Source organism: Lathamus discolor, chromosome 5 (genome assembly GCF_037157495.1).
Source record: "Lathamus discolor isolate bLatDis1 chromosome 5, bLatDis1.hap1, whole genome shotgun sequence".
Taxonomy (NCBI): Eukaryota; Metazoa; Chordata; class Aves; order Psittaciformes; family Psittacidae; genus Lathamus; species Lathamus discolor.
In genome coordinates, this window is record NC_088888.1 from 18,356,509 (window position 1) to 18,378,458 (window position 21,950).

Sequence of the window (21,950 nt, forward strand, 5' to 3'; positions counted from 1 at the left end):
GCTCACATGTGGCCTGACCTTCAGGTTAGAGAGACAAATCTCCCTGTATTCCCTCTCTGGTCTACTTCAGACAACTCGTGTGTTGTGTGATGGCACAGCTCTAGCAGGAGGGGTTGAGGCTGCCCAGCTTAGCCCCAGAGACAATTGCTAGGATGTTTTCTGCTAGAATGCTAAGCATGGGTTCAAATCTGCTGTGTACCCACCTTCCCCTATTTCTCAGGTGAGTGCTCTGACTACTTACTGTTTTGTGAAAGGAATAGTTTTCCACTGATTCATGGCAAATAAGAGCTCTGCAAGATTCCTGGAAAGCAGATGTGTTCCTTCAAGAGGGGGGTCTGCACCACCAAGCTCACAGAGAGGAAAGTGCTTGCTTTAAGCTGGGAGGAAGGCAGAAATGGGGCAGGGTTGAATGATTGCACCTCTCTGCTCATGTTTCCTGTTGGCTTACCTGGGCTGCAGAATAGCATGTGCACTGACTTGTGGAAACACCAGGTTCAGTGAGCTGTGCTTATTTCCTGTAGGGTCCTTCTGTTAGCTTCAGGAAAAAGTGTGTCGGGTCGAATTGTTGGATTGGACCATAAAGAACTTGGCTGCAGGAACCCATCTAAAATAGTATAGAATCATAGAATCACTTAGGTTGGAAAAGACCTTCAAGATCATTGAGTCCAACCAGTAACCTAGCACTGCCAAGTCCACCACTAAACCATGTCTCTAAGTGCCACATCTACACATCTTTTAAATACCTCCAGGGATGGTTTCTCCGCCACTTCTCTGAGCAGCCTCTTCCAATCCTTGACAACCTTTTTGATGAAGATTTTTTTGCTAATATCCAATCTAAACCTCCCCTGGTGGAACTTGAGGCCATTTCCTCTTTTTCTGTTGCTTGTTACTTGGGAGAAGAGACCGACACTCACCTCACTACAGCCTCCTTTCAGGTAGTTGCAGAGAAGGATAAGGTCTCCCCTGAGCTTTCTTTTCTCCAGCTATACAACTGCAATTCCCTCAGCCATTCCTCCTAAGACTTGTATCTTTCATTGAATGGTATCTTTTGAAGATTTTCCAAGCAAAACACTGTTGCGTACTTAGAGCAGCTTGAGCCCTGCAGGACTCTACAGCTAGGTCTGTCATAGAGTCACAGAATAGTTTGGGTTGAAAGGGAACTTAAAAACAATCCAGTTCCAAACCACCTGCCATGGTCAGGGACACCTTCCACTAGACCAAGTTGCTCAAAGCCGCGTCCAACCTGGCCTTGAGCACTGCCAGGGATGGGGCATCCGTGACTTCTTTGGGCAACCTGTTTCAGTGTCTCACCACTCTCATAATGAGGAACTTCTTCCTAATATTTAATATATACCTATCCTCTTCCAGTTTAAAGCCATTCCCCCTTGTCCTGTCGCTATGTGCCCTTGTAAAAAGTCCCTCTCCAGCTTTCTTGTAGGCCTTCTTCAGGTACTGGAAGGCTGCTATAACTGAAAGAGGAAAGAAGGTACTCTTGTACAGAGAATAAGCTTGTAACACAGTATTTTGTGCATCTTCAGGTAAATGGATATTTGATAATTAAATGCATAGTAGATTTATGATACAATTTAGAAGTTTCTGTATGGGTTCAGCTTTCTGTGAGTGGTCAGCTACCATGAGATTGATTTTAAAAAGCTGTAGGGACTGATCTTAAGGTTCTCTGAAAAATCACCTCCTAGTTTAATGTTTGCTGTGAACTTCATTAAACATTTTATGCAGTCTGTGCCAATTAAGACCATTAGCATTACCATGAACCTGTAACCTTAGAGAAAAAAAAAACAACGGTTATGCTTAAAAACATAAAAGCAGTGTTATTAACAAAAAGTGACTTATCAAGTGTAAATAAAATGACCTGAAAACAATGTGCGTCATTGTACATGCATGTCCTCATTTACCATCTGGTTTCTGGTTTATGACCCTAGCTATAGATTTATTTTGTGCTAGTGGATAAACAATTAGACAACACTTAAAAACACAAGCTGGGATGTAGTTGTCGAAACCTGGACGGTAGGGAAAGCTGACAACAATCTCACGTGCTTTGTATCATGTGGGGGAAAACCAGTTTACAAAAAAGATTAGCTGACCTGTAAACATTGCATCCTGATAAGTCTTCTACATAGTTATGATTTCTTTTACTTTCTTCAGATTTTCCCTGAACTCCAGCTAAGAACACAACCTACAAAATAAAGTGAAAAAGCTGTGCAGCTGAAGAAGCAGCATTCTGCTTGATGAAAATGTCCCTTGTTTTTTGACAACGACTAAAGGACAATGGGGTCAAACACACTTGGGAAGGCTGCAACTTTGGATGAGCTTTTGAACACTTGTATTGAAATGTTTGGTATGCGTTTTCAACATTTTACTTTGCCATTCTTGAAATTCACCTTATAATGTAACCCCTGCTGTTCTCTGATTTAGCCAGTCTTTCCTTTGGCAAACAACATTTCTGTTCTGTAAAGTTTTCCATGTTTCATTTTGGACCAGAATCACGAGCCAGAATTTTAATTGCATGCATACTGTATTAAATATTCGTAATGCAGATAGTGCACAATGGTGACTATAGTGGTTTTTAAAATGCTGGCCTTCACTAAGAGAAGTGTTTAGTCGAATTATTCAAGGAGTTATTTCTGGCATTGATTTTTGTCTTAAGTGGTTACACAGCTGCATTTCTGACCAGTCATTTTTTTGAAAGTTTTTCTGAAGCATCATGGAATAATTGACAAGAATATGACTCAAGGCTCATGTAATCTTTTTACTCTTGTTAAACTGTGATGTACCAGGTCTGAGACAAAGAAGTGATGAAATAGACTTTGATTCATAGCACCATTATTCATGACGTATGTCACATTGTAGTCAGATGAGTTAATGGATGGTCTTAAATAGTTTGCAATGGGCCCTTAATTCAGAAAGCTACATTTAGATTCTCTTGAAATGCAGGACAGCTTTTGGTTGGAATGAGGTATTAATTGTTTTCCCTTTTGGAAAGAAACAAGTATCTAAAGGTGAGAGAGATTACAGAATTGAGGGACAAATGAGACTGTATTGAATCCCTGTATATGCATTTCTATAGACCATAATCAAACTTGTTGTTCTAAAACCCAATGAAAGTATTATCAGAGCCCATATACTTATTGTCTGTTTGAAATCATGCCTCTCTTCCTTGTATACACACTCTCTTGACAAGTGTACTGCCTGTGTTGTTCCTGTTTCACACATGCATACAATCTACTGTCTTTTAAAGGAGTGACATACAGAGAATAATCCAAGATTGCATATGATGAGGAAGACTGATGGTCAGCTAGCCTGCCAGGGAATAACTCTTTCTGTAGTTTCAGTGGCCATATCGCAAAGACACATTGGTTTGTAAAGCAGCTGGACATGGGGCCCTGGGCACAGATGTGAGATGCTGCTTTGGCATTGAATTAGTTGAGGCAGATCCCTTTTTTAACAATCTAATTGTTAACATAAAGCTAGAAAGCTGCACTAAAACACATATTATTGTACATAAATCCCCACACTTTTGGTGGATTAATTTTGGGTTATTTCTTTGGATTACTGCCAGTCTGTTTGTATAAGGTTTAGAATAGTGCTGTCCCTGCCCTGGGTTGTTTGGTTTTTTTTAGCTATGGCCCATTGTCTGCACTGTTTTGGGTTTTTTTTCCCTTAAGTACTTTCCACTACAATCTGAAATAACTACTCTTAAAGGAGCATTTTTATGCTTTGGTGTTATTTCCTACCTATTTGGTAGATAATAAACCAACATTTCCACTTTTGATCTTTCTATCTGACTCCACTTAAAGGATAAAAGCTCCTCTCTGTTCATGAATGATGTGGTTAACTGTTTCTGTTTTGCAGATGACAAAGGAAATAGGTGCTCCAGCCCTTTGCCAAGAACTTTTCTTTTAATGCACCGGTGGTATCTGCCTTCCACAGAGCTGGCTGGCAAGCTTCTGTCTACATATCCTTTCACAAAGTCTCAGAAATCAATATTAGAATGTCAAAAGCAGATTGTTTCTGTTACTGCGTGTAAAAATATGTTAGTCAGTGACAAAAGGTTTGGAGGTGAATTTTTTTCAACCTAAAAGATGGAAGTCTGTGAGCTTTATGCTTCTGCTTCTGGACCTTCTCCATATGTACAAGCATACTGAGGCATATCTTGCATTAACTTTGAATTAGTGGAAATATGTGGCCAAGATAACTTTTCAAATGTATCATGGTGGGCTGGCCTTTGACTACCGTGAACTTTCAGTGGTAGCTAGACACGTACGTGTCATTTACACCTCTCAGAGAATTCAGTAATCATAACTATTATCACATTTGGTTAGCCGGAGCTAGCAACAAACCCTTCAGCAGAATATGCAGAATAATAGAATAGAAGCATTTTTGCTAGGGCGAAAAGTAAAGTGGCAGCCAGAAAATGGTCTTTGTCCCCTAAGATGCTGCAAAAGTGAATGAAATATCAGAACATACTGTAGTTATCTCAAGTAGGAAAGTTTGATACTGATTTTTAGGAAGCTGGCTTAGTGTTAGAGTCTTCTGTGGTTAAAAAGATCATTACTGAACCAAGGCACAGAAACCTTTCTTTAACTAGCATACATATAGAGATGCCAATGGGGAGAACTGCAATGAATTCAGATTAAAAATCTGTTATTTCATGAGGTAAGCGTGCTTCTGACCCACTGGCATTTTGGTTTTATGCCACTGTGAATACCATCAATGTACTTTATTTTTGTAAATAGTGAAACTAAACCATGGAAATATAAAAATACAAAGCTTTGTTTTTTGTTTGTTTGTTTTTGTTGTTTTGGGGGTTTTTTTTCACTTGATTTCCAGTCCATAGCAAATAATGAATTTCTCTGATTTGAAAACAATTAAGTTGAGCCATTCAGCCTTTAAGACACTCAACTGCATTGAGCTAAAAAGCTATTTGAAAACCTGTGCTATGATTTAGCTGGTGTTTGAGTGTGACATTTCTTAGAGAGAGACTAATTCAGTGCCATGTAGATGAGAGACATTTTGCTTCCAGATGTGATCTAGTGTGGTAAAGGAAGATTGTCTCTGGGCTGCCAACTTCAATTCACACAATACCTACCCAATTTGTGGTGACAGGACTGTGTTAGTGATGCCAATTACGCTATTCGACCATTACAGGTCGAGTATGTTCTGATCCTTGCACTGACTGTCTCTGACCTCATTTGTATGGAAAGTCTTCCATGTGTGAGGCTGTGTTTGTGTAGGAACTTTTCCCTGTAAAAGAGAAAGCGTGAACTTTCAAGATAACATGACATAACATGCTTCCCTCAAACATTTTTCCTCCTTCCTCTGGACTAGGTTATATCACTGTGAAGGCAGGGGAAATTATTGAAAGCAGGACTGATAGAGCCTTTTCCATACCCTACTTAAATAGCAAAGGAGGCATGTTTTTTACGTGGTTATCATGGTAAAACTGCCACTCAAATTCATGTTTTCATTTTCATTGAAAAATCTTTTCTGAACAGCCAGAGTGTGTCACTTGGACAAGGGCTAAGTGCAAGTGTCATTTGGGTGTCCTGGCAGCCTGAACCAGAACATGTGTGTGTGCCTTTTGTTTTCTGCACCTGAAACATCACTTAAATTCTGCATTTCAGTACAATGCTGCTGTGTTGTGCTGTGGTAGGTTAACCAAAAGAAATTATAAGATAAAGTGGGTTTTGCCACTTCAGTGTCACAGATAATTACAGAAGCAACAGGCTAAGGTAGTCTACCCTCTGTCCAAAGACCAGTGGGTCTAAAATACTTCTAAGTCCTATCAAATAAAATGTATGTACATATAAATATATATACATATATATACAGACATTGAATGTTATACCTGAATCCCTGGGCATGTCGTAACTGCTGTCTTTGGATTTCAGATACTGGATTTCAGAATTTCCTGCAGAGTTTAACTTGGATCTTGGGCTGATTCGTTTGACTGAAGAGTTTCGAGAAGTAGCCAGCAAGCTTGGATATGAGGATCACATCCACCTCATTGATATCTCCAGCATGTAAGGATGTCATGACCTTCAGCATCTTCCTCTCTGTAACAGCAGAACTCTAATTCAGTGCAAAATATTAAAGTGCTAAGGGCCATCTTGAGTGCAAAAAAAGCAGTTACAAAAAGGTTATATCATCTTCTATATTTGAAGTTACTACAAATTTGAAGTTCTAGTTGGAGTCACAGTAAAGAAAAGATTCTTATCTGTGTGTAAGTTTTTTTAATATAAATGGGAAAGGAATAATTTTCCTGACAAAGCTAGTGCCAATTAAGTGATTAATATTACTTTTTTCCTATAATTTCTCATACAGAATGACAAGTAAAGCAGTGACTTGCATGTTGTGTAAATCTTGCATTTTCTCAGGGAAGCTTTTTTGTTCTCTCTTCAGTAACCTGTTAATTTTTTTTTTTTTTTTATGGCTTTCTGTGTACTTTTATGATTTAACTGGATGATCTTTAGCATTGACATTTGTAGTTTTATTGCATCAAAATTATTACACTACTATTTCCTTGACACATTGAAATGAAATTTACCTTTTAAACATCACCAGACGCTTTTGTATCTCACCTGATTTTGTAGGTTTTCTTTCAAAATGTGGCATATGCATAGCGATTTTTCCTTATTCAAAAATTGAATAGTAACCTGGAAGGACAGCACTATTAATCTCAATGAAGTTTGCAAGACTTCCTGCAAGAACAGTACCAGTGAAATTACATAAATATTGCCTCTTAAATCTTCAGTTTAAAATAATATTAGCACACTTTCTGCTCTCTGAAGTGCTTTTTCTGTATATGGGTAGAAATTATTCTGTTTCTTGCAAGCAAATGATTTGCCTTTTTGTCCACTCATTTACTATCCTGTTAGCTGTTTGACTGTTTCTGCTGTTCTGTTATTTCATAGACCTGTGGGTTTACAGAGTAAAAATTAATCCTTGATACTATTCAAGTCTTTCTCTTATTTTGCATCAGAATTTGGTGTGACCTGTTCTTCTATTTCCAAATAATCTTTTAATTATGACTTCCTGTATCATAGAGAACATCATCTGTGTCAGATAGAAACTTGCTATTATTTATCATTTGCAGAAACGCCTCTGAAACTCTTATCTTCTGTTATGCAACTGAATGGTGCTACTCTGAGTGTTTGTTATGTACTGGATGTCACAGATCAGAGAGCTCATGGTCTGTCTTTTAGTAATTTTACACTATGTGTGCAAATTGTGGGCTACACTCACATATACCCAAACAGAATTGAGAATTATACCTATTTTTGTGTTGCAGTCCTTCCTATGACTGGATGAGAAGAGTTACACAGAGAAAGAAGGTTTCCAAGAAAGGAAAAGCCTGCCTGCTGTTTGACCATCTGGAGCCCATTGAGCTAGCTGAACATCTTACTTTTCTGGAGCATAAATCTTTCAGGAGAATTTCTGTAAGGCCACAGCTTTGTCGTTTGCAATTGGGAGCCTGTCCTTAAAGAGTGTTCACATGGCTTAACATTTATCACTTTTTCCCCCCTCTACATTTCTGTATAATATGTCATTATAATCCTTCATATGCTGTACATAGACATGGCTGTACCGGCACTTCCTTGATCTTCTTTATGACTGATGCTGTTAGTAACAGATGTTTATGGGGGGGGTTTGAGAAATACTAGGCAAAAATTACTGCTAAAAGCCACCACAACCATGTGTTGCAGCAGTTGATTAAACTAATATTAGTGTTCAAAGTCTTCAGTTTTGGTTTGGTTTGGTTTGCTTTTACCTCTGAGAAAATAGTTAATTACTTTTCAGTAAATATCAGAGTCTTTGCAATGAATGATTTTTTAACAGTTTGAAATATACATAGTCCTTCTGTAGTCTCTGTTCTTCCCAACTACTTCTTCAGAAACTGTCCTTTCATTTTCCAACTTAGGATCAAAAGACAGTTCAGATTGGAAGGGTCTCTAGGCCAACCTCCCGCCCAAAGTACGGTCAGCTTGGAGACAGATCATGTTCCTCAGGGACTTCGCCAGTTGGGTCTTGAAAAATGCAAGAATGGAAACTGCATAACTTCTCTTTCCTCATTTTCCCATATTGGCACTGAGGAAAATTCAGATACAGTTGCTTCTTTTCATAGAGGATTGTACATGAACAAGAGGCAAAAATGGATGAAAATTAAAGCAGATGCTAAAGCAAAACAAATGAATAATCCAAATGCCAAAAGAAATGCTGATTTCTAATGGCAAATATCCATATGAAAAGGTCATGATGCCACTGTTTCTGGTGGCAAACGGAATCAGTAAGTGCTCAAGATGACAAGTTCTCTTCGGAAAAAAAAAAAGAGAGACTTTTAAAAATGTTTAGGAGCATGAAAGAAATTGAACTACAAAACTAAGAAAAATATATGAGGGGTTTTGTTTGTTTCAAGGGAGGAAGGAAAGAGAGATCAATGAGGAGCTGAGACCAGTCTAAACAGAATCACTTTTGGCATCATCTAATAACGTTCAAAGGTTTATTACTCTAGACTTCAAATCATGGGAAAACACCCTACCGTGATCTGTCCAAGACTAACCCTAAACAAGGAGGGAGGAACAAGAAAAATGGCACGGATTTCTAGCTAGACTTAAGATATCTTTTAATTCCTTTGGGAATTCCAGAAATAAAACTCAGACCTGCAATCAATTTTCTTTTTTCCTTGTTGTTTCTAACTTGTTAATTCCTTGGCTTGAATTTTGGAATATCAGATGTTTCTCTGCAACCAATTACAGTTAATGAATCTTTTACTATTTGTTATCTCAAAGCTATGTAACTGTAGAATATGATTAGTCTGAATCCTGTCTTTGGGTTTACCTATTTAAGAAAAATGTGGGGGGAAAAGGATGGAGGAGAAGGAAGGGGGGTGTTAAGTGTGACAGAAAACATTTTAAAGTAACTGAACACTGAAATACTGTTTATCTGCAGTTCTGAGACAAGTATCTGCTGTGTTAGCGTGTATGTCATCATATGCTCTGCTAGCAGGCAATTTTTGGTCAGCTAGAAGACCAAGAAATGTGTGTTGGCTGACACTGCTAGCAAGCTGAAGTTATGTCATAAGCTTCTGAAAATCTGTCTTTGAGGGACAGCTGGAAAATGTTTTCAGACATTTAGGGAAATTTAATTCTTGGGAGCCATAGTTTTCCTGTGTAGAACCACGTCCATGAGCACACAGGGCATAACCAATAACATCAGAACGAGAGAGATTGATCAGAAGTAGCTCCTTGTGAAACAGATTTTTTTTTTACGTAAGAGGAAGAAAATAGGTGCACAGTTAGCTGCTTGGGATGCAGTTCAAGCTCATGTGAAGAGTGACAGGGCTGCAGCAGGGTCTGCTGACCCTGAATCTTTGTCATTTTCTAAACAAGAGGAGAAAAAAAAAAAAAGAATCAGTTCCAGTTTTGTTCTTCATTTGTCCACTTTTTTACTGAAAATGCCTTCCCTTTGTTAGTTCACAGACTACCAAAGCTATGTGATCCATGGCTGCTTGGAGAACAATCTTACTTTGGAGAGATCTATTGCTTTATTTAATGGTATCTCCAAATGGGTCCAGCTCATGGTTCTCAGCAAACCAACACCCCAGCAAAGGGCAGAAGTAATCACAAAGTTTATCAATGTTGCACAGGTGAGTCTTGCATATGAGTCTTTTTCTTCCAGTATGAAGCAATAATATAAATCGAGACTGCAGTAAACAAATGAGCTGGATGCTCTTTGTGCTGTTTCCTCAGTGAATAGCCTGTTCAACATCACTGCACGTTATTTGTTCAGGTGTGGTATATCTTTATTTTTTAACTAGCAGGCATAACTATAAAGTAGTTTTTCTTCATTGTCTTCTAGTTGACAACTGTCACTACTGTGTGTTGTGGACCTAAGCTAATTAAATAAAGAAATGCTGAACCATTATGTTATGTCTCCTGGTTTAACGATTTCTGCTTTAGCAGTGACAGATGGTCTCCTTTAGCTTGTTGTGTGTGACATGAGATAGCTGCCATGTATATTTCCTTTGCTTTTAATTATCCATGATCAATCTCTCCTGCAGAAGCTCCTTCAACTCCAGAACTTCAACACACTGATGGCAGTTGTGGGAGGTCTAAGCCACAGCTCTATTTCTCGTCTGAAAGAAACTCATTCTCATCTCTCTTCAGAAGTCACAAAGGTATGGTGGACTCCAGAATATAGATAATGAGCAGAGCATCACCTCTCTGAGGTCTGATGGATTTTGCAGTGCAGGTGTCTCACCAGCACAATACTTGGATCATGGCAGGGCATCCACAAGGGCACTTTGGTTGCATTCCTCTTGGTGGAGAAGGATGGGCTCATGGAGATCCTCTGCTTGATTGCCTGTGCCAGAGAGGAAACTAACACTGTTGTTACCGTGACATGAGCTATGCTCATTTAAACCAGATTAAGGAAATTCTATGAATGCTTTCACAGAGGCTTGCTTCTCTGGCTGTTTGTAGGACTGGAACGAAATGACAGAGCTGGTCTCTTCCAATGGAAACTACTGCAACTACCGCAAGGCTTTTGCTGACTGTGTTGGCTTCAAAATTCCTATTTTAGGAGTTCATTTGAAAGACTTGATTGCTGTCCATGTCATTTTTCCTGACTGGATAGATGAGAACAAAGTTAACATAGTGAAAATGCAACAGCTTTCCATCACCTTGAGTGAACTAGTTTCCCTGCAGACTGCCTCTCATCATTTAGAGCCTAATATGGATTTAATTAACCTGCTAACAGTAAGTATTGAGCATGTTTCAATTAATTTCTGTTATCTAGATGTTGAATGTCAGTAGGAATATTCATATCTATAGAGATAAGTGCACATTTTTATCCCAGTTTTGTAAAAGAAAAGGGAGAGAATACAAAACAGAAACAGGTGCGCAAAGAGTTTCATTACTGTAGTATGTGACAGCTGGAAGCAGCAACAGGGTTGTTATACATTAATTATTTTAAGGATGACAGAAAGAGGGCTGTTATTTGTGCTAGGAGAAGTTAAAACTAAGTTCCAAGCACTTAGAATTGAGGCTTATGTCTTCTGCTCAAGGATCAAGTGATGTGTTGACATGGACACACAAGTGGAATTCCAAGTTGGACATCACTCTGTTCTTGCTCCACTATGCTTCATGTGCGACATAGTACTCTTTCTATCCAGGAAAAAAAATAAAAGCTCTTACATGTTGCTAAACAATCTCTGCAACCCTTACTATTTCTCCTTTCCTCCCTCCTTGGCATTGGCTACATTTGTGGAGGTTTGAAACTTGCACATACAAATTACAGATAAGGATTTGAAGGTCCTATTTCAAAACAGAGATTTCAAAAAGACTGAATAAAACACGTATTTTTTTAAAGCTGCAGCTGACAATGCTAAAAGGAATTAATTTTCAGTCCCTTTTTTGATAATTGAGTACATGACCATTACTTTTTCACTTATGTGTAATACTTTGATGTACCCGTTCCTAATATAACTCTGCTGACTGTGGTTACAGCTGAGCCAATCTGATCGTAAATAATGAAGTTACATTCTGCAGTGTTGATTTCAGACCTGATCATGGGCTAAAATTAGTTTGTGCTGCTTTTACCTTTTAGCACGATTCCATGGTGGTACCTTTAAGTAATGATGGAGACAGCCATGGATATCCTAGGTAGACAGCTGTAGGTATCCTAAAACGTCTCCAAGGTTATTCTGTCTTCATGGTAATCACTGGAAGCATAATTATGGGTCAAGTACTATTATGCACTGGAAGCATAATTATGGGTCAAGTCTATGGGTCAAGATAGTGTGGCAATTCGATGTAAGATGGTGACTCCTCGAAAAGAAAAAGTCAAAGATCAACAGAAAGTTCCTAGACCAGACTTTTGGTACATATCATAAAATGAATATTCTCAGTTTGATTCTAGTATGTAGGGGTTTTCCTCATTTGTACATAAGAATAGAATATTATGGTGTTTTTTACAGTGTTCATCTGCCATGTAAGTCATTACTCTTTAAATGTTTCTGTCCATCTTTCGGTTAAGAAGAAAGTTTTACATTATAGGCTGGGGTCAGAGAAAGAGAAGAAAAGCTAGTGTTGCAGCCCAAAGCTGACAAGAACTGCCAACTAAAAATACTTGACCTTGCTACATGCAAATGGTCTTTTAACAGATTTAGCCTCTCTTGCTGCCAAAGTCATTCTGTTTCCTGAGCCTGAAGAGATAATTATTTCACTCATTGCTAGGTCTTCATTCTCTAATGTAAACTGTAAAATTTTTTCTCATCTTTAACTTACTTAGAGAAACTCCTCTTCAAAACTAGTAAATGTGCACAGATGTGTAGAGTGCTGTTCATTTGCGTGTGAATCAGCTGACCCAACTATTTGTTCACTTAGGCTGTTTTTCCATTAAGCTGCTTCTATCTGGGCAAGCTTTTAGTATGTGTTTTGTCCTGATAAGCAATGTGTAAATCTCTTGCCTGGCCTCTATCCCTTGCAGTGCTGCCTGTTGCAACACACTTAGCAAGTGCTAACAGCCTGGCCTGTGCTTGCTTGACAAATAAGTCATTGGGTGTTGGTTTACTAGTACAAGAACTTGCACAAAAAGATAAATTTAGTATTTTGTGGCCATGTAGGCTTTTACCCTGGTTTTTCTTTTCTTGACAGTGGAGCCCTATCCACCCTGGGGAAGCTGATACATTGAAGTGATTCGAAAATGGTGATGTTGAGGCACTGGCACAGCTTGCTCTGAGAAGTTGTTGCTGCCCCCTGGCAGCGTTAAAGGCCAGGTTGGACGGGGCTTTGAGCAGCCCGGTCTAGTTGAAGGTGGCCCTGGCTGTGGCAGGGGTTATCTTATTTAAAGACCTTAAAGATGGTCTTTAAGGTCGCTTCCAACCCAAAGCATTCTACGATTTTATGATTCTGTTTTTGGGAAGACTGTGTTAAGAGCTATGAAGTGAGAGTTTGGCTTAAAAGCTGGGGCAAGGGCTTGGTAGTAAACATCAGGCCCTCTGCATTGGAGACTACAAAAGCTGAGAGGGAGCTCTAGTGATGCAAGTCCTCCCGTGTCATGTGTAAATGAGTCTGTGTTATATGGGCAAGAGGAGTAAATGTGCCAGGACCCAGCTGCTGGTGAGCAAGAGTCTGTTACATAAAGATAGACTCCGTGCACGCTTGCTCTTAGTCTGTGTGGTTCTTCCTCCTTTCTTGACTTACCAGCCACACTTGCTCCAGCTCCACTGACTCCGTACCCAGTTTTGTGCCAGTCCCTGGCATCTGAAACTTGGAGCTAAGAAGCAGAAGTAGTAAAGAGGACCTACTCATAAGCTTGGCAGTGCAATAGAGAGAAAGAGCAGCTCTAAGGACACTTTCATCATTACAAAACTTACATTTGGTAAGGATGCTTAAGGGATTTTCTTACCTGATGTGCATTATTTCCACATTGTTTTTATTTCACAATGTGATAGAAGCCTGCAGGTAAATGTTTCATCACTTTCTGTGGATTGGAAGTGGATCTCAATCTCTCAACTAGAGTACAATGTATTTATACTAACTGCACTAGAACTTACTTGATGCCACCATTTTCCCCCCACTATTTTTAGATCCCAGCAGATATTTATCTAACCTGCTCTGAAACTATACGCAAATGACTGGAAAGTCCCAGTCATTTGCACAGTCTAGTGAAGAGAATGAGAAATATTTAAACAATCAAATTGAAAGTCACCCTCCCTAACTTGTGTTCAGTAAGTTCCACTTACCAAATAAATGTTGTGCATTTCTGATCACACCCCCACCCTCCTGAACCCACCCTCCTCACCCACCACCCCCACCCCCAAAAATACTTGGCAACATAGGACAGCAATGAAAGTCAACTTAGAATGGAAAGTGCCACCTGCTGTGAAGGCTGTCCTAGGAAAGCTCCAGTTTGGCTTCATCCAGCAGAGCAAACCTGTAAATAAAATATAAAACGAGAGCTTATGTAAGTGAACAGTCATCATGCTTGTAATGTTTTTGCAAGCATTTGAAACTTCTGTACTAGACAATACCTTGTCCGCTGTGTGCTTACACGTGCCTAATCAAGTTGTAACTGCCTCTTATGTTAAGGTCAGATAGTTCAGGGAAGGGGAAATACAAACTTGCTCAGTAAATACCGGTGATTTTCCATCCCCAAACCCACACCCTGCTCGTCTGGCCTGCTGAGAAAACTGCTCTTTAGCAGGAACAGGACAAGGCCTTTTGAACTAGCAATTCTGCTCTTAGTCCCAGCCTGACTTGGTAGTATCATGTGCTCCAACACCATTCTGCTTATTTTATACCACCAAGGAACCTAAGAATTCAGTCACTGAGTAATTAAGTACATGAACAATATTTATTACAGCAGTTACTGAATCTATGTTTCTTTCAGGACAGGTCTTTACATTCCCATATGACAGCAGCATGACAGCTGGGCGAAGGAACCTGCAGGATGCTCAGGCTTTCGTGGGTGCCCATAACCAAATTATGAATTGCAAAGATCAGTGTAGTGTTACAGCTAGACAAAATGAATAGCGCAATATCAAGACATCTCTAAAGCCATGTGTTTGCTCTGCCTCCTGTCTTACTCATTGAACAAAATTCTGCCTTAAAGAAGGTGGTTCCTAGAGGTGGTTCTGTAGTACAGTGTTGCTGGTCCTGCTTCTGCTTGTTACTGATTCAGCACTTCAGGTTCTCTAAAAATAGCCTTCTGACACAGTCATTTAGTCAGTAGTAATTCTATCTGCCTGCTGGGAAACATCCTTTTAACTCAATCTCAGCTTAACTGGGGATTTGCAATGTAGATGGTAACTTCAGATCATGTCAATTACTCCAAAGCCAATTAACGCAGGGACATGATTACAGGAAATATGCAATGTTCATTTCCTCTCATTGGAAAACATTAGCCACAGTGTTGATTACTTTTGTCCTTCACCACTCCAAAAAAGGAGGAATTTACTGCAAACCTGCATCAGTGCAAGACCCCAGCTGACAAAGTGAAACAAAGATTCATCTTACTTTAAGCATATTTATGCCCTTTCTTTTTTTCTCAGTAAATCCTCTAGGGAAAAGAATGAAAACATGGAAGAAAAAGCTTTCATTTATCTAAAAGAAGCTGAAAGGGAATTTGCCTTACTTGCTGAGAGTGGATCAGGAGCAGACCAAGCTGGGTTAAAGTAGCTGGAATTGCTTTTCATGGAGCACTTTGCTACATCAGCACTGCTGCCAAACCTGGCTTGCCTCTGTAGAAGAGCTGCAGCAAGCTGCAGAGCTGACTCTTCTCCAGGAACAAAATTTGAGCAGAACATAACCTGAAGTCCTTCTGGCCTAGTCCCATTACAACTTCTTTGCTGAAGGTTTTGTATTCACTAGGTGATTTCTCTGAGATCTCTCATGACCACTGAGCTGCTAGAAGAAGGTGTTTTGCATAAGGGTGGTCTTCATTGCCAGTGTCCCTCTTCGAAGATCAGCATCCAGCCCCTCTGACTGGATGTGTTGGGATGCAGCTTGTGACAGACCTTGAGTACAGTGCCTGCTCGGCTCATCAACATGTGCTCACCAGTGTCAGTTACATTAGCTCTTGTGAAAAGCTGCTTTCCCAGCATCTACACCCGCAGTTTTGGCACGTATCCTGAGCTCTGAGTAACAGAACTTTTGTCTAGCTTCAGTGGGAGGTATATGTCTTGTAAGGTATGCTTACAAGCCTGGCATATCCAACACAGTTTAATAAATATTGCTGGTTTTACGTCTTTCTTGCATACAGCTGTCCCTGGACCTCTATCACACTGAGGATGATATCTACAAGCTCTCACTGGTGCTGGAACCAAGGAACTCCAAATCTGTAGGTCACTTTTTACTGCATTTTGACACATTGCTTATTTTGTCAGCAGGCAGTTGGTTACATTTTTAAATTACAGTTAATATCTTTCCTTATTTGCATTCACATAAAGCTTTTTAGCATTTTGCTTGCATAGTAAACACAGTCAATATTTTATAAGTTTTAGTGCATATTGGGAGAAGTAAAAAGTGAAACGTGCCAGACTTCATTGCTAATTGTTTTTCAACAAAACCTCTGCAAGTTCTGGAAACCATTGTTCTTCTTTATGGGAAGATTCCCTTTGTAAGTTACGTCACTGTGTGACCACTACTTTATTTTCTGGATGCTGGTGCAGTTCTATAATAAAACAACACAGAGTCCAAAGATTTGTTTTAGGCAAGGCACAGCATTAGCTGTAACATTTTAAAAGCTGTTTGCTTATGTAGAATTGGCTGTATCTTGGGCTCTCAAACAATATTTAAACACCTTAGAATAGATATTACTCTCTTTTAGTGTGTGCAGCTAAAGATAGTGATGTATTGATGCATTTTTCATTGTGCTTTGCAAGTCTGAGGATACAGATAAATCTCCTAATTAATAGCTGAATTTTATTTATAGTGTTACTCTTCGTTGCCAAAGTCTGGGTTTTCCCTCTGAGCCTTTCGTTGGTGCATTAACATGCATTAATTTGCATGACCTGCCGTATGCAGCACATGATGCTCTCAGGCTGAGCACCTTCAAATCTGAGACCAGCAAATCTGAGACCACCCTTAGCAAAACTAAGGGTGTCTGGAAATGCTTAGCAGGGTATGAGGGCAGAGTCCAGTAGCCTGAGCTGATTCATTGCAGTGCTTTTTATGTTTCTGAAGTATTCCTGAAAGCAAACAAGGAAGTAGAACCCCTAAATTTCCTAGTATAGGGCTTTTCTGGGTTTTAAGATGATTTATCATTCTTGGGGACCAGTTTGAAGACTCTGTGTGTGTGCTTTCAATGGTGAATGACAAGCAATAGTAAAGTAGCTATTGAATATTTCCATAGTCAACCTTAACTTGGTTTGAACACATTTGAACACTCATTGCTGAGTCTCCAGTACTTGTTGGATATGATCTGACCATAACAGCTGCCATTTATCATAGTCATTCTGGCTCCCTTGTGCTCCCATTACTGCCAGCAGAGTTGACTTGTTACAGCTCTATGCTGTGGAATGACTAATGGGCCACTACTGTAGATGAAGAAAATTATCACGCTGCTGCTTTGATCTTCAGCTTGAACATTAGGGAGGACAAAAGCAGTATAAACAGTGCTATGAACTTCAACAGTACCCAGCAGTTGTGGGAGACTGCTGCATAATGATCAATAAATAATCAGTGACATTGAGCTGTTGCAGCATCCCGATGGGTAAAAAGCTACAGCTGAATAGACAGAAGCCAGACTATTTGAAGCATACTTCTCTTTGATGGAATGCCAAAGCACACAAGCTATATTAGAGGGGAAAGAATCTGTACAGCTTTTATATGTAGAAAAAAATTGTCAAAGGCAACATGACAGCGTAGTTATGTCATTCCAACTGCTTCTTATTGTTCTATGGGTACAACTCCTGTGCAGGTGCACTGCAGAGGAAGTGCCTCATGCTGCTGCAGTCGTTCTGGAAGGCACATCTGTAAGCTCAGGAGCCTGCTGTTAACAGGGGCTTGACCTTCATTCTGCTAAAAGTGGGAGGAGAGTCTTCAGTCAGTATAGAAGCCTAAAAAATACTGAAGACTGACCTCCAGCTGTGGAACAGCATCTCCCTGTCACACTGTCCTGCTTTTCCCCAAGCATTTGTTATCTTCTTATTGGGAGTTTTTACTGGTGCAGCTATTGGCTAGAAGACAACTCTGCTTGGTGCAGTTATGCCACCGAAGACACACATATTTTTTTATTTCAATGCCAAAATAAGCAGATGTTCACATCCATCTTAAAATGCTTTCTCAGTCTACGATACCGTTTATGCTTGTGCTGGTGAAACAGGCAGGAGATGCAGACTGAATCAGAAACAGCATGCCCAGTACAGTGTTTCTGAACATTCAGTAAATTCAGCTAGGTAGTCTCTGGACACTCATTGGTACCTTTCCTCACAGCATGAATTTCACAGAAATAAAATTACGGTTGTTCATATGAGTCAATGAGTGAAATAGAAGAAACCAGTATTTCCCTTTGGCTAGCGGGCAGTAACATGAAGTTTTCATTGCAACTTCTCAAAAAACCCCATAAAAACAGAAGGCTTCACATGAAATGGCCCAGAAGACAGGGGAAGGCTCCCGTGGATTTAGACTCTTTCTGCCATTGTGCACTTGGACCAGAGGAATTAGAAGCTCTATGAGGACTTAGTAGTCCAGCACACTCTGACACTTTGATACTGATGCTTTGATTCCATTTAGTCGTGAGATTTTTTTTTAAGACAAGGCACACTTCAAATTTCTGCTCTGACCATAGCTGTATGAATATTACAATACTGGCATGTTACTATCATGTAACATGTCATCTTTAAAAGATTGCTGCATTTCCACATATTTCTAGAGCACCACTTACCAGCCTGTGGTCCATAACTGTGCAATGACATTAGTTTTAGGATCAAAACATTCTGTAAGTAGTTTTGGTGTATAGAGCTGGATGTCTGGGTCCACGGTATTTCTTGATGAAATTGAATTATGTACATATAGTGATTCTTATTTCCCAAACTTACCTGTGCAGGTTAATAAAGCAACCCGCTAACACACCCTTTTGTTTTCCTACCAAAGGCAGTATTTTATGACCTTGTGACCATTTTTCATCCCAATGTCAAAATCTACAGTACCTTTTGTATACACAATACAATCTTTGCGTGCCTTAATTATCTCCCTCTCAACTCACACCAGTTTAATGGGAAATGGTTTTTTTGCTCAACAGCTAATTCAGGAGTCTTTCTGAGGCTGTGGGCCATTTTCCTTCTGATCCAAACCATACTGTATTTTTTCTGCTTGACGCTGTTTCACCTGCTACATATCCAGTGACAGATGCAATAAAAGGCCAAAATGCCTTGCAGCAGTTTTCATGCTAACTGATGATTTTTGAAGCCTTACCTGAAACTGTGTTCAGGTTTGTCCTATATTTTCTGCTTGAGCAAGCTGAGCTGTGTGCCAGAGCTTCTCCCAAAGCACTATGGTGCTGTGGAGGGAGTTGGGCTGCGTGCTCTGGGCCTCAAGTGAGCTGTCAGCTACCATTTTGTCAAGCCCAAGCTGTTTACAAAATAAAATAATCCGACTGGTGTTATCTGCAAAGCAAGTCAAAGGTCAGCCCCTTTCTGCTCAGGCTGCCTGGATGAATTAAGCTGTGCATCCTGGCACATTTCGGCTGGAAACCAGTGGGATTGGAGAGCATGATTCTTCCCTTGCTTTTGCATCCTGCTGCCTTCTTGGCGCTGCAGAGAGCAGGAGCATTAACTTATTCAGGTTGCTGCAGACCCTTGCATGGCTCCTGGGCACAGTCTCTCCAGCAGGGAGTTTGGGCAAGGCTGCATTGTGGTGGAGAGTTCCTCAGGGGCATTACGAGGAAGGGGAAAAGCAGGTTTCTGGGCTTACCTATCTCTGATGTCTGCTGTGTCCAGAGATTCTCATTCCTTCCTTCTTCGTCCCGTTCTTGTTGCTATTGAACCCTCTAGAGATGGCAGTGAGGAGTCTGCCTGGTTTTGCTTGGGCACTGACTTGCTGGGCAATGCCACTGCCACTGCCTATGTTAGCTGTGAGGTGCCACAAAGAGCCCAAGTGAAGCTGTCAGCAAAGGCAAGCAACCCTTTAAAACCTTGCCTGATGCTTCGCTAAGGACATTTTTACAGCACAGGGACTCCAGTAGTTTGCGGTTGTAGTTCTGACACACAGAGCTGCTTTTAAATGGGAAATTAGTCTTCATAATTCGCATTTGAAAGTCTTTGTGTTCTGATCCATCTCTCAGCAGCCTACCTCCCCGACGACCCCTAACAAGCCAGTAGTGCCCCTGGAGTGGGCATCTGGAGTGGTACCAAAACCTGACCCTACCGTCATTAACAAGCACATACGAAAGCTGGTGGACGTAAGTATTTGGAAGAATATACTGGTCAAAGAGAATGATAGCTTGGATATTGTCATCATTATAATTAATTAGAAGCTTTTCAAGAGATTCTTATGGTTGGGATTAATTTCAGACATCCAGTAACAAATTTGAGCCTTTACTGATACATTCAGAATTATTTATTTTATTCTTGCAATCAATCAGCTATGGGATTAGTTAGCAGGTTTCATGATGCAAAAGAGCCAAGGACTCACATGTTACTAGGACCAGAGAAGTTTTTCAGAAACCCTATATTGGTTTTCAACTTGCTGTCATTTGACTGTTCAGAGCATATTACGTATCATAAAGATAGCACTTTGTTGGTATTGCTTTAAAAATGTATGTGTGAGGTCATGGAGAATTATAGCTGGGATCTTCCAGCATCACTTTGGAAGTTGGTGTATTAGGTAATGCAAATGAAGCCAAACACTACCAGGTGCATTTCGAGAGACTGAGCCCTGTTGTGTTAGTGTTTAAGGGACTTTTAATGATTTAAGCAGCATCCAGGGAAACCAAGAATGTGTTGTACATCGTGAAGCAATATTTCCTTCTGCTTTTTACAAATTAATAACTAAGCCTGGGAGGAACTCTTAAATTTTCACCTCATCTGTGTTACAGGTCATTAAATGTGTTAAGATAACTTGAAGTCTTCAGTTGTCTCACTCAAACTTCAAATATATCGTGTTTTACTTCTTGTACATGATCTTATTTTTTAAAAGTGTCATTTTTCTCTTAATGTGGGATGCCAGAACTGCATGTGCTGTTCCTGTATCGCTTTTGTCAGTGGCATGTGTGTTGATAAAAATCATTCCGCATCCAAACCTCTCTTTGATAGCTTGTTTAACTAAGTCGTCTGTTGCAACTCTAATCTTTCCAGAATGTGGTAGGTGGAGGGGTTGTTCTTGTTCCTGAGGTGGGAAAGATGCAATCCCCATTCCACAATTTTGGCCTGGCCTACGAAGTATGGTCTTGAGTTTGACAGGATTAAAACATGTTTTGGGGCTGTTATGGATATAGCTTGCCAAAAGGTCCACACCACTCTGTACAGCTGTCTTCATTTTGCCAATCTTTGTCATTTACTAGCTGCTTTGAGTTGTGCTTTAAGGCATTGTTTTTATAGCTAAGTGTTGAATACTTCTTGCGTTTGCATATTGATTCCTTCTTGATAATGCATTTTTGAGGTCTGCCAATCATTGGTTACAGGTCATTTGACAGGTGCTTAGAAATCAGCTTCATCACCTCATTTAAATAAGGACACTAAACACCTTTCAGAGGTCTCAGTGTATTAAATTCTTGTCTTTGTCAACCAAATATTAATCTAATGAGAGAGTATGTATGTGCTTCAATATGTCTTTCAGATAGTCATGTTGACTCTGACACTCATGTCTTTCCCATCAGCATCACATATAGCTGTAATTCCCCTTGCACATCATCACAGTTAGTAACACAGAATTCAGTACTTCTGCAGCAGATAAGAAGGGCTTCCATTCATTTTATGCAACCTTTTAAATTTGATCCCATGTCTGTTTTTTCTTAGTGGTGAGCTGAGGTAGGTTGATGGGAGGGAATGGTTGTCAAAGGCAAAATGGTCATGGTGTGGTTATCAAGGTATTAGTAAATGAATCAGATTGAAACAGTACTGCGGCAGAGCAGAGGTGACCAACTAAAAGAGAAGTGAAGCCAAACCATCTGAAATACTCATAGGAAAGCTTCTGTTTAGTTGTTTTTGTTTTATTTATTTTTTTGTGATTAAAAAGCATACATAATAAAGCAAAGAGAGTATAATCGCATGGGGTAGAATTTCTGTGACATTTCCAATAAAGAAGAGAAATAAACCAAGAATAATTATGTCTGGAGAGGTGTGGAGGATCATCACTAGATAAATACTGAGGTCAAGTTTTCTTTAAAGATTAGCCAGTTTTTCCCCCCTATATTCCAATAAATATACATGTTGAAGTACAAAGTAGGAATAAAAGGAATAGAATAAGGCAACAGAGCATCTGACTAGT

At 39.8% G+C, this 21,950-nt stretch overlaps 1 protein-coding gene across 4 annotated transcripts in view; it reads left to right on the plus strand.

Annotated features, from left to right (window-relative positions):
• Positions 1 to 21,950, plus strand: part of RASGRP3 (RAS guanyl releasing protein 3) — a 46,260-nt gene that overhangs the window by 15,010 nt on the left and 9,300 nt on the right. Inside the window, exons 2-11 of one of the 4 annotated variants that reach the window (XM_065679928.1) lie at positions 2,164 to 2,356; positions 3,871 to 3,973; positions 4,612 to 4,674; positions 5,910 to 6,041; positions 7,310 to 7,457; positions 9,491 to 9,664; positions 10,079 to 10,195; positions 10,500 to 10,775; positions 15,784 to 15,861; positions 19,810 to 19,923. In XM_065679928.1, coding sequence (XP_065536000.1) covers positions 2,287 to 2,356; positions 3,871 to 3,973; positions 4,612 to 4,674; positions 5,910 to 6,041; positions 7,310 to 7,457; positions 9,491 to 9,664; positions 10,079 to 10,195; positions 10,500 to 10,775; positions 15,784 to 15,861; positions 19,810 to 19,923 — 1,275 coding nt within the window. In that variant the 5' untranslated portion in view covers positions 2,164 to 2,286. Of the gene's footprint in view, positions 1 to 2,163; positions 2,357 to 3,870; positions 3,974 to 4,116; positions 4,675 to 5,909; positions 6,042 to 7,114; positions 7,211 to 7,309; positions 7,458 to 9,490; positions 9,665 to 10,078; positions 10,196 to 10,499; positions 10,776 to 15,783; positions 15,862 to 19,806; positions 19,924 to 21,950 lie in introns of those variants that run through there. The other 3 variants (XM_065679925.1, XM_065679924.1, XM_065679927.1) reach the window with 3 other exon arrangements.